General features: G+C 39.0%; 1 protein-coding gene across 1 annotated transcript in view; it reads left to right on the forward strand.

Moving 5' to 3' along the window:
* LOC146692911 (adhesion G protein-coupled receptor D2) overlaps positions 1-13,050 on the forward strand; it is a 95,259-nt gene that overhangs the window by 63,584 nt on the left and 18,625 nt on the right. The window contains exon 22 of the mRNA XM_085433516.1: positions 11,930-12,006. Within this exon, the coding sequence (XP_085289642.1) occupies positions 11,930-12,006 (77 nt within the window). The remainder of the gene's footprint in view (positions 1-11,929; positions 12,007-13,050) is intronic.

Genomic DNA, 13,050 nt, shown 5'->3' on the forward strand with positions numbered 1-13,050 from the left:
AACACTTAAACAACTGCATTTCCTGAACTTGTATTACATCCTGACATTTTGTTATTTATCACACCCAATAAGAGAAACCCCGAGATGAAATATTGAACCCATTTGGTTGTTCTTAAGTGGCTTTAAGCGCAACTGTTTATGCATATTTGCCCAACCGCTACCGAGCGTTCCAAGCTTTACAAATTTGTTTTCCACAGCTGTTCTGCATAACAAATCCACGCTATCATGCGCAGGCGAAAGTCTGGTGGAGAGAATCTATTCATAATTCAAAGAAACAACACGGCACAAGCTGTGGCGTTGTCAGATATAACAAATTGAGGAGGAAAAGAGTTGAATTTGTATCTGCTTATGGAGGTTGACTACATTATACATACTGCAGGAGCCGCTGAGTGTGGGGTAATAGGATATATGATGGATGGCCAAGCTGCACCGGCTCCCATTCCTCTGGGTTATTCATCTATTTATCTGCTTATTTATTTATTCCTTCACCCAGAGAGACCCTCACAAACCTAAGATTTGCTTAAGGTGCATAATAGTTCAAAAAAGGAACACTGGTCAGTATGGAAATGGGTTTGAGTTCTTGAAGTCCTCTGTTGGTCTTGTGTCAGCTGCACTGATGTTCACTGGGCCAGCAGTTTGTTGGGTTTTATTGCCTCTTTCGAGTACACTAAACTACAAAGACGTTTCGCTGGAAACTTTTTCCAAACCACAAATTAAACTCATATCGCGCACACTGAAACACCCATGCAAACTTGTCCAGTCGAATTTCAACACAGCCAAATCTTTATGTCTTGAAGGATTGCTGCATGCAGATGCTTTAGTTGTTAGGAATGAGTCACGTGTAACTCTTTTGCTGTTGAATCCCCTGAAAGCATTTTCACATCTTTGGCTGCTCAGCAATCCCACGATGTGTAAATGTGTAATATTATATTTTAGTTTATGATGTCAAAGAGTATAATAGTTCAATTAAACCTAAATGAGATCAATCAAACCGAGACACCTGAAAAAAATATTAGATTTATTTAATTCAGTGGCAATCAGCTTTCCAACATGAAACCAAATCTTCAGGGATTCCCGTGACATAGAGTCAGCACCCGCCACATTTAATCGTCAGCTAAATGCCCTTTATGTTTAACCCTGTCACTGCTCCACTATCAAGGGTGTCATTCAAGGTCCTGCATTTGGCCAGGCGTAGGTCACCTCCCCTGGGTCAGGCTGTTTTGTAGGTTACCTCTACCCCCTCCCAGCAAAGAGGGTACACTGTGCTCTAGTAAGTGTGTATTTCATAAAGCAGAGCCACAATATGTAGTTTCTTCTATGCAAAATCAACCTAGTGACCTATCCAGGGTATATTCTGCCTCTCACCCAAAGTCAGCTGGGTCCCTGAATTGCAAACATAGTTGAGAAAATCGATGGGTGAATGGATTTCCATACTTTCTCTTTTTACATGCACATTTTAATGTATGTTTACACACATTACACATCACACAAACCAATCTTTTCTGAAAGTATCTTAGCATAGTGCTAAAGCATTTACCACTACTTCCATCGTGCTCCTTCGCCACCTCCCTCAGAACATTTTTCCATCATCCCAATCTAAACCGCCAATGGCAACGACATAGCTGCTAGCTTACGACAAAGCAAAGTGGGGAAAAGGGAGAGAGGAAGGCAGTAAGGAGGTGGGGGTGGGGAGGTTAGGCCGTAGATCAGGGCAGGGAGGATGGCGGCGAGACCAGGAGGTGACAGGGGAATAACATCCCTTTCTCCTCAATCGACAGGGACCATAACTCCTGCCTCTCCAGGGACAGATTGAGAAAGGCAATAGCCCTAGGGGCTGTGAAGCACGGATGCTTAGGAGAATTGAAAGTTAAAAGAAAAACGCAGTTTGCCGAGCCACTGCCACTGATTGAGCCAACAGCAACACTCGTAGCTAGTGGAATTTTGTCTCATTTCTTCTCATTTTAGAGCTACAATAGAAAGGCCCAGTAGCATACCATTTATACTGATTCTCAAACGACAGGTCCCCGGGGTTATTGTTGAGCATTGCACAATTTTTAGACCATGTTCTTCTTAACTAGCTGGTAGTATGAGCATGTCTTGCTTTTGCAGTGCCGTGAAATGCTTTTGGATTGGAAAGTCAAGAAGATGACATGAAAGTGTCTATATAGAGTTGCACTTCATCCTTTTACTTCTTTACTTCTAGTTTTGCAGTGATCTTGTGAACTTGGTCATTGTTGCGACACACAAAAATAACATTTAACAGACTAAACCTAACCCTGTAAAATCATTTTCAAGTGTAGCCACATGATAGATATGCTGACATACTTGCTGTACTAATTACATACTAATTATATTAGACATGGACTAAGTCAATGACATGCCAGTTCTAGTGTGCCCTAAACCTGCAATCTTTCTACTGACCTACAGGAGGCATACACACAGACTTTATTCAATCCCACACAGGGGAAATTCACTGGTTATAGCAGCACAAGGGACAGGAAGAAAAAGTGAAGCAGAAATACATTAGACAAATTAAAATAGAAAAAATAAATAATACGCATAGTACAAGAAAAGTTTTTAAAACAGCTGAATTTGAACTGTAGAGGATCAAATTTTCAGGGCAGCTAAATAAAGGTGCTGACCTAGTGCATTACAGTTTCTTTGTTTGGTTTAGCTTTTACACAAAAGCAATAAAAAGCGACAAAAAGAAGACTGGAAATGTGTAAAAACTGTAGGGAAGTGTACTGTATGCCTTGCTGTGTTAAACATAGCGACTAGCCAGTTATGCTGTTTAACTCAATCAGCAAATAAATCACATCATCATATAATAGATTATAGACTATAGATTATAGACATATATATATATATATATATATAGTTGTTTTACGTACATCTTATCTCCTTTTATAGCTTTCTGCACCTTTAAAAAAAATTTCTGTGTCTCAGTTTTGTGTCTTTCTTTTCTGTGGTCCTTCATCCAACTTCTCTCCTCCACAATCATGCTGCCATCTTTGGGTTTGGAGCAGCTGGACAGCAGAGGGAGGCAAGGACGTAGCAGCTTTTATAGCTGGATCAATTTTACAGTGGCTTACCGAATAGCTTTTAATGCTGTCCTTTATTTTCAGTTGTAAGCCTCAGAGTGTCTGCTGCTCCAGAGGGTGCGAGAGAGAGAGGGAGAGAGAGACAATAAATTTTAATACATTGTCTCTGGAAAATTACACATGTTTAATCATTGATTTTTATTGGCTCATCATGATAACATTATCCCAGTGGGTGAGAGTGGGCTCATAAAAGAAAAGTGACTGAATTAGTTATGACATTTTAAAGACTACATTTGAGAAAATTAACCACAGGCATAACCCTTTTTTTTGGTCTAATACACTGTTTATGGATTGGTGTGGTAACAGTTATATCCATCGACAGTTTGCCATTCAAACCAGTTTGTAACCATTTAAATCTTACACTTCTGTGAACTGGAACCTAGCTGCTCTGATCTTTAATCTGCCCTTACGTCACCTCTTCTGTTTGGGAATTCATCATTGAATGGAAATTAAATCTGTAAAGAAGGACATGAAAATGATTTGGAGCAAAGACCAATGGTGTCACCATCAGTTTGAGATTAAGTCTACAGCAAAGACCGACTGATAAGAGCCATTTGGCCTATTTTTATCCTTTACAGAGACTTGAAAATGTTCCCATTAATAACCGAAATTTAGTTCTATTAAGTTTGTGCAAAGTTTGTATAAATACAAAGACATATAGAGTTTATTTCTTCCTTGCATTGCACCTGCTCTTTAGTTGTCCTATATTTTTTTTAGCACCCTTGTAGGGTGAACCCTTTTTTCTGCTCTTCTTTTCTTTTGTGTGTCCTAGTTTTGTGTGTATGGTTATTTATCTATTGATAAATTTGACTGTTAACCAGATGAAATTAGAACAAAAAAGCAATGCATGTTATTTATACCTGATGTAATGAAGCTCCTGACGTACCCGCACTATTATTATAATCTTTGCTTTGGTCTGCCTTTAGCGCTGTCACATTCTCTGTGATTTCACCTCAGTGACTACAGTATAGTGCAAGAAAGGTGAAATTTAAGTGTGTGCACCAAGATTTATCGACTGCATATAAAAAAGATATCAGGGTCATTAAGTCCAACTGTACTGCCATCAAGCTGATGAAAACTGGCAAACACATACTCTTCATAATGCCTGCGGTGTGTGCTTGTGTGTGTATAAGAGATGTGATAAGGTAGATTGACTTCTAATATAAATGGTAGAGGTGTCTACTGACACCCGTATAGCAGTGCCCTTTGTGTCCCTGTCTGGCAACCTTATTCTGTGCTTGTGTGTGTAGGGATACTAGTTCTCTTGTGTGTGCAGCCATTAAAGATTTGTATATCCTTGTGTGTCTTTGTTTCTTTCTTTCTTTGTTACTTGGTACTTTTAGATACTATTGTTTGAGATGCACAAGAGAGTAACTTTGGATAAGTTAGAGGTGAATTGAGGGAGCAAATGTGTGGACATGTGTATCCACAAATTTCTTCATGCATGTTTGTTTGCTTCGCTGACACACACACGCTCACACATATATACACACGCACACACACTACATAAAACACACAGGTTAGCCCTCCTCTACACCGGCACCTGCTCCGCTGAAGGTGAAAGAAGTGCTCACTTGAGCTCATTGAAAAGTAGATGTGACAGTAAATTTTTCAGGCCCTTGTGAGATGGGAGATCTTGTTATAGCATTCAGGATGGGGGTCAGGGCAGTGGCTGCTTGATGATTGAGGAAAAGAGAAGTAAATTCATTCTGCTTCGGGCACTTTGTCAAGTGCCAGTAGCTTACCGTTGAGAGCCACTCACCCATCACCGTGTTACGGCCCCAGAGGTCACATCCACCGCCATAAATCTGCCTCGCCTCCTCGCCTGCTAAACCTATTGCCTTACCCTGGCTGAGCACGAGTAGGGAGAGAGGCTGCAGCTGGTGCTACTGCTGCTCATAGTCACTCAAATGAAAAAAAAAGGCAGAAGGGAGGATATAGATTCTTCTTTTGATGCTGCTGATGGTGTAAGAGCAGGACACTGGGTGTGCTGTGTAACAGCACGCGAGAGATGTGTCCATCGGGACGAACGGTTCTGTTGTGTGCATTCATGTTTGAAAGGATGGAAGTATGACTATAGATGTTTCTAAAGAGGGCTAAGGAGGGCTCACATGTTTTATTTGTGTGTTTAGAGTTGGGTTGAGATTTGTGCCCAGTCTGCACTGGGACGGGAAAATGTACCAGAAAAGTTGGCACTTTGAAGATGCAGAGTCAGCTCTTTTGAAACAACTGTGAAAGGAATAACTGAAGTTTGTAATCAGTTATTCTAATTCTGCAGCTGATTTACTCTTCCTGCATGTCAACATCAGAAACTTGATACACCTGAGCTCAATCAGCTCATCATGCCTCCCCTCCCTGGAGTGAACTGGTTCTGAATTGTTGTTGTTGTCATGTGCAGGATGCCAGTGAAAAGCTGCGTCCGTGCGTGTGTTAAGACAACAACGGGAACTAAAAGGAAAATGCTGAAAAGTGTTGAAACATGGTCAGGTTCGTCATGCCTCTTCTATAGTGGTGCCAACCTCCACTTCCACCACCAGCTCACTCACCTGCTCAGCCTGAAACCGGAGGTCGGGGCACACGAGGGACCTGCTCTGCCTGAGACGGAGGTCGCCACCTTCAAAATAGCTCAAGAACAGGGCATAGAGAGCTTTATGCATCCGAGCCTTACATCACCAAGCACAGTGCAAAGCATTGCATGCAGTGATGTAAAGCACGCTGCCACTGGACTCTAGAGACAGTGGAGACGTGTTCTCTGGAGAGGAATCACACCTGCAATACAATGAACCCATCTGGGTTTGGTGGTTACCAGCTGCATGGTAGTTTTCAGACTACGTTGTGCTAACTGTAAAGTTTGGTGAGGGAGGACTATGGAGTAGGGTTGAACAGGGTTTTTTTTGGCAATTTAATGCTCCCAGCTTTGTGGGAAGATTTTGGGGATAGTCCCTTCCTGTTTCAACATGACTGTGCACCACTTTACAAAGCAAGGTCCATATAGACATGGATGAGTGAGTCTGGTGTGGAATAACTTGACTGGCCTGCCCAGAGCCTTGACCTCAACCTGATGGAACACTGAGTGAGGACTGCGAGCCAGGCCTTCTCATCCAACATCAGTGCCTGACCTCACAAATGTGTTTCTTGAAGAATGGTCAAAAATTCCCATAAACACAGTCCTGAACTTTGTGAAAAGCCTTCCCAGAAGAGCTGAAGCTATTACAACTGCCAATGGTGGGCTGACATCATATTAAAACCTAAGGATTATGTCACTCAAGTCAGGCGAGCAAATACTTTTGGCAGTATACTGTATATGACTTCTTCTCTCCATGAAAGAGCTTTAACCTGCATTTCTGGGTGGCACAGAAAACCTTGCTCACAGTCAATGATTTCTGGAAGTGTTTCTGAGCCTATGCAGTGATTTTCATGGCAGAGTCATGCCTGTTTTTAACGTAGTGCTTGATGAGGACCTGAAGACCACAGGCATCCAGCATGGATTTTTGTCGTTGTCTTTTGCGCACAGAGATTTCTTCAAATTTTTTGAATCTTTTGATGATATTATTTACTGAAGATGAAATATTTAAAGTCTTCCCAGCTTAATTTTTTCTGAGATTGTTCCACAATTTGTAGATGCAGTGTTTTTTGCAGAATTGACTCTACCTGTCCAAGACACTATTTTCATAACTAGTCATGTTACTGACCTGTTGCCAGTTAACCTGATTAACCTGAGCTTTCTTTTAGTGCCATTTCCTTTTACAGCCTTCTTTTGTCCCTATTCCAACTGTTCTGAGACATGTTGCTGCCATGAAATTCATTCATTCATTTTGCATTAAATTGTAAAATGCATCAGTTTAAACATTTGATATGTTTTCTGTGTCCTGTTGTTAATGAAATATGGATTTGTGAGACTTGCAAGTCATTGCAGTCTTTTTTTATTTACATTCCACACAGCATCTGTCATTTGGCAGGCTTGGGATTTTTGGTTGTTTTTTTTTATTTTCCAAAAGAGCTTCGTCATACTATAATTGGGAGAGAAGAAGAAATGCATGCCTTGTATGTTCAACATGGTAATAAGTCACTCAACTAAAAAATTCCAAGCACGTGGGTTATAATAGTACCACACATTTATCAAATGACACATTTTTTTCTTTTTGGACAACCTAAGAAATGTCAATAGATGAAACGGCTGAAAACCAAGGTATGTATGTTGTTTGTCCTTTTTTGCTTACTGGCCAGATCCCTAAAGGTTGCATTTCTCCTGCTTCTCCAAAATTGGTTCCAAGTCCACGTATGAAGACTTGATCCTAATGGTTGAAAGCCTTCAGACCTCTCTATTTCGTTTCTGGAAAATATCCCTTGTGAAGCCAGTATTAACTGGTGAAGGTAACTTTAGTTTAAGAATCATGAACCAAGGCTAATTCTTTTTAATATATGCCAACTGTACTTTGAACTACCAAAACTATTACTTTTGTTATATGGACATGCTTGTCCATATATGTACAGAGTGTGTGTGATTGCTTCTTTCTGAACTTTGTCATTGTACACCATAATTACACCTGCCCCAACTCTGTGTCCGTATGCATTCTTCTGCCCATGTATATTTGTGTATGTGTGTGCACTCATCTTCCAAGCTTGTTATATGTAACCGACAGCCTGCTTTCAATATAACCTCTTATTAGATGGTGATTATCCTGCCTGCATCTGGCTTTTTTCAGCAGTTGACTGAAAGTTGGAAAGGCCAGGGGCATACTGGGTGGAAAGGAGTGAAAGCTTCCTGTACCTGGCCCTGGTTCACAGCTGTCTTTTGGAATGTAATTTTTTTTTTTTTTTTACAATAGCTTTAATGCAACTTGGTAATAATAATAACTGTAGTTTAGCAACCGTCTTACATAATTGTGCTATCCTGGTTGAATCTTTATATTTATATAATCACCAGCAATGTTAGGAAGGTTACATTTGAGAGGTAAGTGAATAGTTAGGGGTGGGTGATATAGCCTCAAGATTATGTCACAATACTTATGTTTTTTGGGATAGTGATAAATATAAAATGAAGATTTTACCAGGGAGTGCAGCTTGTTGGATGACAGCATTAACAGCACTTTATATATACATCTAGTCATACCGTTTCCTTGGTTTTCTTGTTTAATTAAAAAGAAGACATCTGCTTAACACTTGGTTACTTGGGATGTGTCTTGGGCCGAGCTTCTTAAAATTTTGCTTAAAGCTCTGCTTTTCCACCGTTTCCACCCCATCAATAATTTCTATCCATCATTTAATCTGCGTATCGTATGGTAGCAACTACAGTAACTTGTGGGCAGCACATCAACTGCTATTAATATCTTCTCATTGTATGACTTCATACCTTGGCTGTAGTCAACAGTGTATTTTTGCTTCAAGTGTTTGTTGCATTTCCAACTTTAGTGAGAACACTTTTCTTGCATATTTTGCAGCGCTTTGTCAGAGGTGTGGACTCTAGTTGCCAAACCATTTCCTTACTATTGAAATGCCGTTTAAGGCACTAAATCATGGTAAGAGGCTTAGACATGTATGGGCTTGCACTAGGAAACATAAATGCATTGCATTGCTATATCACTGATAGCATAAGACCATTTTTTCACACAAAAAAATTATACTGGTATTCTTGCAGATGGGATGATATGACACCACTTGGTAGTAGATCAGAAATTGCTAGCTAATACAAAATTAATAAGTAAATAATAATTGGTAAATGTAAAGCAACTCAGCTTGCTGGATGCACAAATATAGAGTTTGCTCTAACAATGTGGGCAAGAATAAACTATCTTTATATACTAATAGTGATGACGCTGCCCTGTAGGGTTTGAGCATTTCAGTCTTGACATAATTTTCACAGCTGGAAATTAAGCTTTACACCTTGATGTAATGTTAGAGCCAATTTTGTGATTTAGCAGCTAAATATTGTAGAATCAGTCAGTTTCCTGACAAATATTGCCATTCAAAGAGATGGTTATTCATGTTGGAGCAATCGTCTGAACTCTGGTTGGTCATGTAGTATACAGTGGGTTGGTTTGTAGTCGTACAAACGCATATAAGACAACCAATAAAAAAATAACTTTTAAATTTAGATTACAAACTGCCGTGGGTTCTTCTTGAAATCAAACTATGGTGTTACCCTGACATCTGTCTCAGTGGCTTTTCTTTTTGTCAGACAGAGAATTAAAAACTGTTATATTGTGACTCGGTAGTGTTTATCACTTTATAGCTGGAAGTATATAGTTGGATTCAACCCTTTTACATCACCAACATTTGGATTATGATCTGAATTTTGATTGAATATTTTTTCCTAATGACAGAGTAATAGATAGCACTTACATTTTATTTGTTTATTTAATTACATAACTTTGTATCTATAGCTTCTATATCTACTGCATCCAAAACCACAGCTAATAAGTGTCACATTTGGATCCCTTCCATAGCCTGTCCTGTGTTTGTGGTGAAATGATAACGGAGATGCTATAACATGCAAATTGCTACATGTCAGTCTGCAAGCTACTTTATAAAGCAAAACACAGCCAAAATAGGAGGGAAAGAAATGGACAGTACACAGTGTAGCAGGATCCCGAGGGCCTGGCTGGGATCTTTGTAAGAGCCCAAACATCAGCTGTTCTCCAATGGGCTTTCAAAGAGCCATAACAGAGGAACACAATAGACTGGACAGATGGTCCCAAACAAACTGCACCGGGTTTGATGCTATTGAAAGCTGTTTACCTCATGCCAGACGCCAGCAAGTGCAGAGGATGCATTGTGTGATCATTTCTGGATGGCTGAATGTGTGCTTCTGTGTGTTTGAGTACCAGCTTCTGCTGCTTCTATAAACCCCCTGGTCTGTTTTAACCACCAAATGACTACTCATAGCTGGTAAGATGTGAGAGTGTGTGCACTTTTGTCATAATTAGGCTACAATCAAAGAAAAGACATGATTATTAAATGCAAACCATGAGTGATTTTCACTCAGTGGCTGCCAGCCAAGTCTCTGGGCCATGACAAACCTTTGGCTGATAACCAATAACCACACAAACGTTAAACAGACCCCCCCTTAACCTCTTTCTCTGTTTCTCCCTGCCTCCCATGCTCTCCTCCCTCATCTCCCCTTCATCTGCTTTCCTAAAGAGCAGTGCTGACACCTCAGAATGATGAACTCCTTCAGTGCTCTGACCTTTCTCCTTCGGACTAGTCACCCACCCTCCTGCCCTCTACCATGTAGATGAGACAGAGACAGATGAAGATATTTTGTAATGTGTGTGCATGTCTGGGGTTAGTGGGGATGGTGGGCGGGAGTGTCAAGCAGTGACACAGTTAAATTAGTTTTGCTGTTGGTGGATGGTGGCCGTTCCACCTTCAGATCAGCAGTCAACCAGGGAGATTAATCCTGACACTGGGGGCCTGTTGAAGAGCGGTTATGACAGGCCCTGAACCAGAAGAGCAAGGCAGACAGGTAGACAGACAGAAAGGGCAGATGGGTTCATGACTATGATAAAACCGACCAAGATTGTGTCCATATATCTGTGTGTAACTTTAATGCTTAACATACAGATTGTCAGATAGCCGGGGACATAAAAATGTAAAAGTCGAGTTTCTGCACTATGACATGTACAAATAATTAGTAGGTAGCAAAAATCCTACGATTGACTTATTAAAAAATGTCTACTATGTCTGCTGGTGCTGCTTCAGACAGTTTCCCTAGCAGATTTAACAAAGATTTAATTTTTATTATAGGCTAATCAAAAGAAATCAAGCATGATACCCAGTCGTGATTCTGATTTAAGGCGTGTTTATTAATTTGCAGATTATTAGCTAGCTATTAACTAGCCATGCAGCATTTTATATTGTATTTAAATTAAATTACTAGTGTAAATTAACGTCACTTTTGACTAAATTAAAATACAGTGGCTAATTGATCTGGAATAGGGTGACTGATTCTTCAAATTGCTGTTAGCAGTATTAGCACAAAAATACACATCTGTAATAAAAAAAAAAAGAGAACAAACCAATTATTGTTCTGCCTCAAAGTAATACATTTAGATGAGCTGTTGCATTTTTATAATTTACATTTTATTAGTTTCATGGTTACTGTAGTGTTATAAGTATATGGTTAGTAAAGATTTGAGACTGGAGCTAAATTCTGGAGCACATTTTACACCCAAAGGATGGCACTGCAAATCTTTTCGATCCATAGTGATATCAAGGTGTCATGTTAATTATTGATACTCCATTGAATTCAGGTATTGTGAACATGTGAACTGTCCTTGAACAGTTACTATATCTTCTCATCACTCTCATCCCATGTAATAAAGGCCAAATGAGGATATCAGATACATATGCATATGTATCTGATATCCTCATGCATAAATTTAAGTGAATGAGTGACAGAAGTTAGTAAGTATAGTATCATTAGCCTTGTCTACCCATTTTTCTCTTTCTTTCTGTTTTAATTGACTCCAGTTTGTAATCCTGTCCCTTTAGGCCATCCTTTGTATTTCTGTCTTGTTTCCTTCTATAATTGGTTGAGATAAGTGCATCTTACAGGCCACGTAGATGGAAGAAATCCCTGGATTATTCATACTCTGTTAAGGGTTCACATGAACACTAAAACAACTTTGTGTTGTTTATTTTAATAATTTTGCTCAGGTTTTGCCATTTATTGTAACTGATACCTGCAGATAGTTTGTGAGATAAAAGGCAAAGAAAAATAAAACTTAGTTGCTTAAAGCACATGTGTATTCAGTTACTTTTCAGTAATGGGAAACACTGTTGGCAGACCTAACTTAATGAGTCTGTTTGTGTCTTTATGTCTTCAGTTGAGATGTCCATTCCTTGTGTACCAGAGATAGTAGAAAATGGCCAAATGTCCGAAGGCACTCATCTGGATACAGAGGTATGTTACATATACTTTCAGTACAAGTGTGTTTAATCTCTTTAGCTCAAAAATGTTTGGACGACACGTTTTGCAAGTTTTGAGGAAATGTTGTATTAGTTTAACATATTCAGACAGTTCTCTGAGTCCACACAAGCCTGATGTATTAGACTTTTAAAAGATTACTTTGGTTTTCTAGATTTCTTTTTATGCATAAATGCTGTTAAGAGTAAAAGCACTATTAAAAACCTTCTATAGCTCATCACACTGTGCAATAAAACTCAAAAGATTATTAAAATTATTAAAAACTATTACTGACAAACTGAACCAGGTACTATGATAAATACACTGACACTACACACAATGACAAAGAAGCAGCAGTAGTCACATGACACTTACAGTTTCTCCTTCTACACATAATTGTGATTTCATTCGGACAAATGTGATTTAAAGCCATTGTAGCATAAAATTTAATACAAAAAGAACATATTTAGTTAAAAAGGTATCATTCAAATTATGCTCTAACATGCTTTTTTGTTATTCATTTGTAGTACAAGTTAAAATAAAAATGAACATAAAAAAACCAAGTGATATGTGAGTGAATTTTATTTTGCCACAGTTACAATATTTTATATTAGTGAGATTTAAAAATGATAAAATATCAGTGCTATTGAGGTTATAATAGAGTAACTTTAATAAAAACGACTTATTAGGCATAACAAAGATGCTTTTTTATCTCCCACTCCCTCTTCCACAGCCTCACATGCCTGCCTGACTCTCCAGAATAAAATTAAAACTTCCAGATCAGCTCTCTGCATGTCCTCGTCCCCCTGGTGGCCAGCTCTAGAACCACACCACACATTACAAACCCCCATACACGACTGGCTTTATTGTTTATAAAATTATCATTTTAAATGTTTTATATTGAATAGTAAATCATTGAATATCTACAATTATTTTGACAGTGAAAAACTAAATGTCAGCTTTTATACATGCTGCTTGTTTATAATTAGCTGTGCATGCTTTGTGCTTTCATTCACTGAGAAGTTAAATATCTAACACAAA

Source organism: Copadichromis virginalis, linkage group LG15 (genome assembly GCF_057382275.1).
Source record: "Copadichromis virginalis isolate Kocher_CV1m ecotype Utaka linkage group LG15, C_Virginalis_male_GT1.1, whole genome shotgun sequence".
NCBI lineage: Eukaryota > Metazoa > Chordata > Actinopteri > Cichliformes > Cichlidae > Copadichromis > Copadichromis virginalis.